The sequence below is a fragment of the Chiloscyllium plagiosum genome, chromosome 39 (assembly GCF_004010195.1).
Source record: "Chiloscyllium plagiosum isolate BGI_BamShark_2017 chromosome 39, ASM401019v2, whole genome shotgun sequence".
Classification (NCBI taxonomy): Eukaryota; Metazoa; Chordata; class Chondrichthyes; order Orectolobiformes; family Hemiscylliidae; genus Chiloscyllium; species Chiloscyllium plagiosum.
In genome coordinates, this window is record NC_057748.1 from 27,481,913 (window position 1) to 27,483,110 (window position 1,198).

At 50.9% G+C, this 1,198-nt stretch overlaps 1 protein-coding gene across 1 annotated transcript in view; it reads left to right on the forward strand.

The window, feature by feature from the left end:
• Positions 1-667: 667 nt before the first annotated feature.
• LOC122542057 (hyaluronan and proteoglycan link protein 2-like) overlaps positions 668-1,198 on the forward strand; it is a 6,443-nt gene continuing 5,912 nt past the window's right edge. Inside the window, exon 1 of the mRNA XM_043679347.1 lies at positions 668-809. Coding sequence (XP_043535282.1) covers positions 668-809 — 142 coding nt within the window. The remainder of the gene's footprint in view (positions 810-1,198) is intronic.

Below are 1,198 nucleotides of genomic sequence, written 5' to 3' on the forward strand. Positions count from 1 at the left end.
CCAGGTTCGATCCCAATGTCGGGCGACTAGAGTTTGCACATTCTCCCCGTGTCTGTGTGGTTTTTCCAGTTTCCTCCCATGGTCCGAAAATGCACAAGTTAGGTGAACTGGCCATGCTGGAGTGTTCAGGGATGTATAGGTTAGGGGTAATGGGTCTGGGTGGGATACTCTTCGGAAGGGCATTGTGGACTTGTTGGGCCGAAGGGCCTGTTTCCACACTGTATGAATTCTAATTAATTTCCATTGGCCAAAGGTTTGTATACACGTATGAACAGATTCAAGAACAGCTTCTTCCCTGCCGCTACTAGACTTTCGAAAGGACCACTCAAATGTTAATTCCGATCTCTCTCTCTGCAATACCATATTCTGCACTCTGTCTTGCTTACCCTGATGCACTTTGTAAGGTACGATCTGACTGTGGAGCAGGCAAAATACCACTTTTCACTGTATCACGGTGTGTTTGAAAATCCCACATTCATCCCCTGAACTTCCAGATACTGGTTCTGAATCAACCCGCCAAGGGAGACCTCGGTGGGGGGGGGGGGGTTGGGAATAAGGCTTGAACCTGGGCCTCCCCGACTCAGAGGCAAGGACACTAACGCTTGCGCCGCAAGAGTTCTGATTTCCCACCTCCGAAATCGGTGATCTATACGCGGGGCCCAAAAACATGGATCCTTCATCAGCCGTCCTTGTGGGAGCCCACACGAGTCACAGGCAGCAACGTGAGAATGACCCACACATTGCTATTCCCCGCTCCGTTAACCGGTCGCTCATCCACGTCAGTCCGTTACGGCCGATCCCAGGAGAAAGTGAGGACTGCAGATGCTGGAGGTCAGAGTCAAGGAGTGTGGTGCTGGAAAAGCACAAACCTGTCAGGCAGCATCCCGAGCAGCAGGAGATTTGACATGTTTCTGGCAGGATGCGCTGGCAATGGAGATTCCTCAGGATCTAAGGAAGGGTGTGCTGGCAATGAAGGATAATCCCGGGAATGAGGGACTTGTCGTTTGAAGGAATGGTCGAGGGCCCTGCTACCGGACCAGAAACATCTGGTCAACCTAAAAACCATAAAAAAATGGGATTCACCCCCTGAATCCTGCCCTGCCATTTATCGAATCGTGGCTGATCTGAGATTCCTCATGTCCACTCTCCTGCCCTTTCCCCTCGACTTATCGGGAATCTATCTGAGCTTTAAATCTGT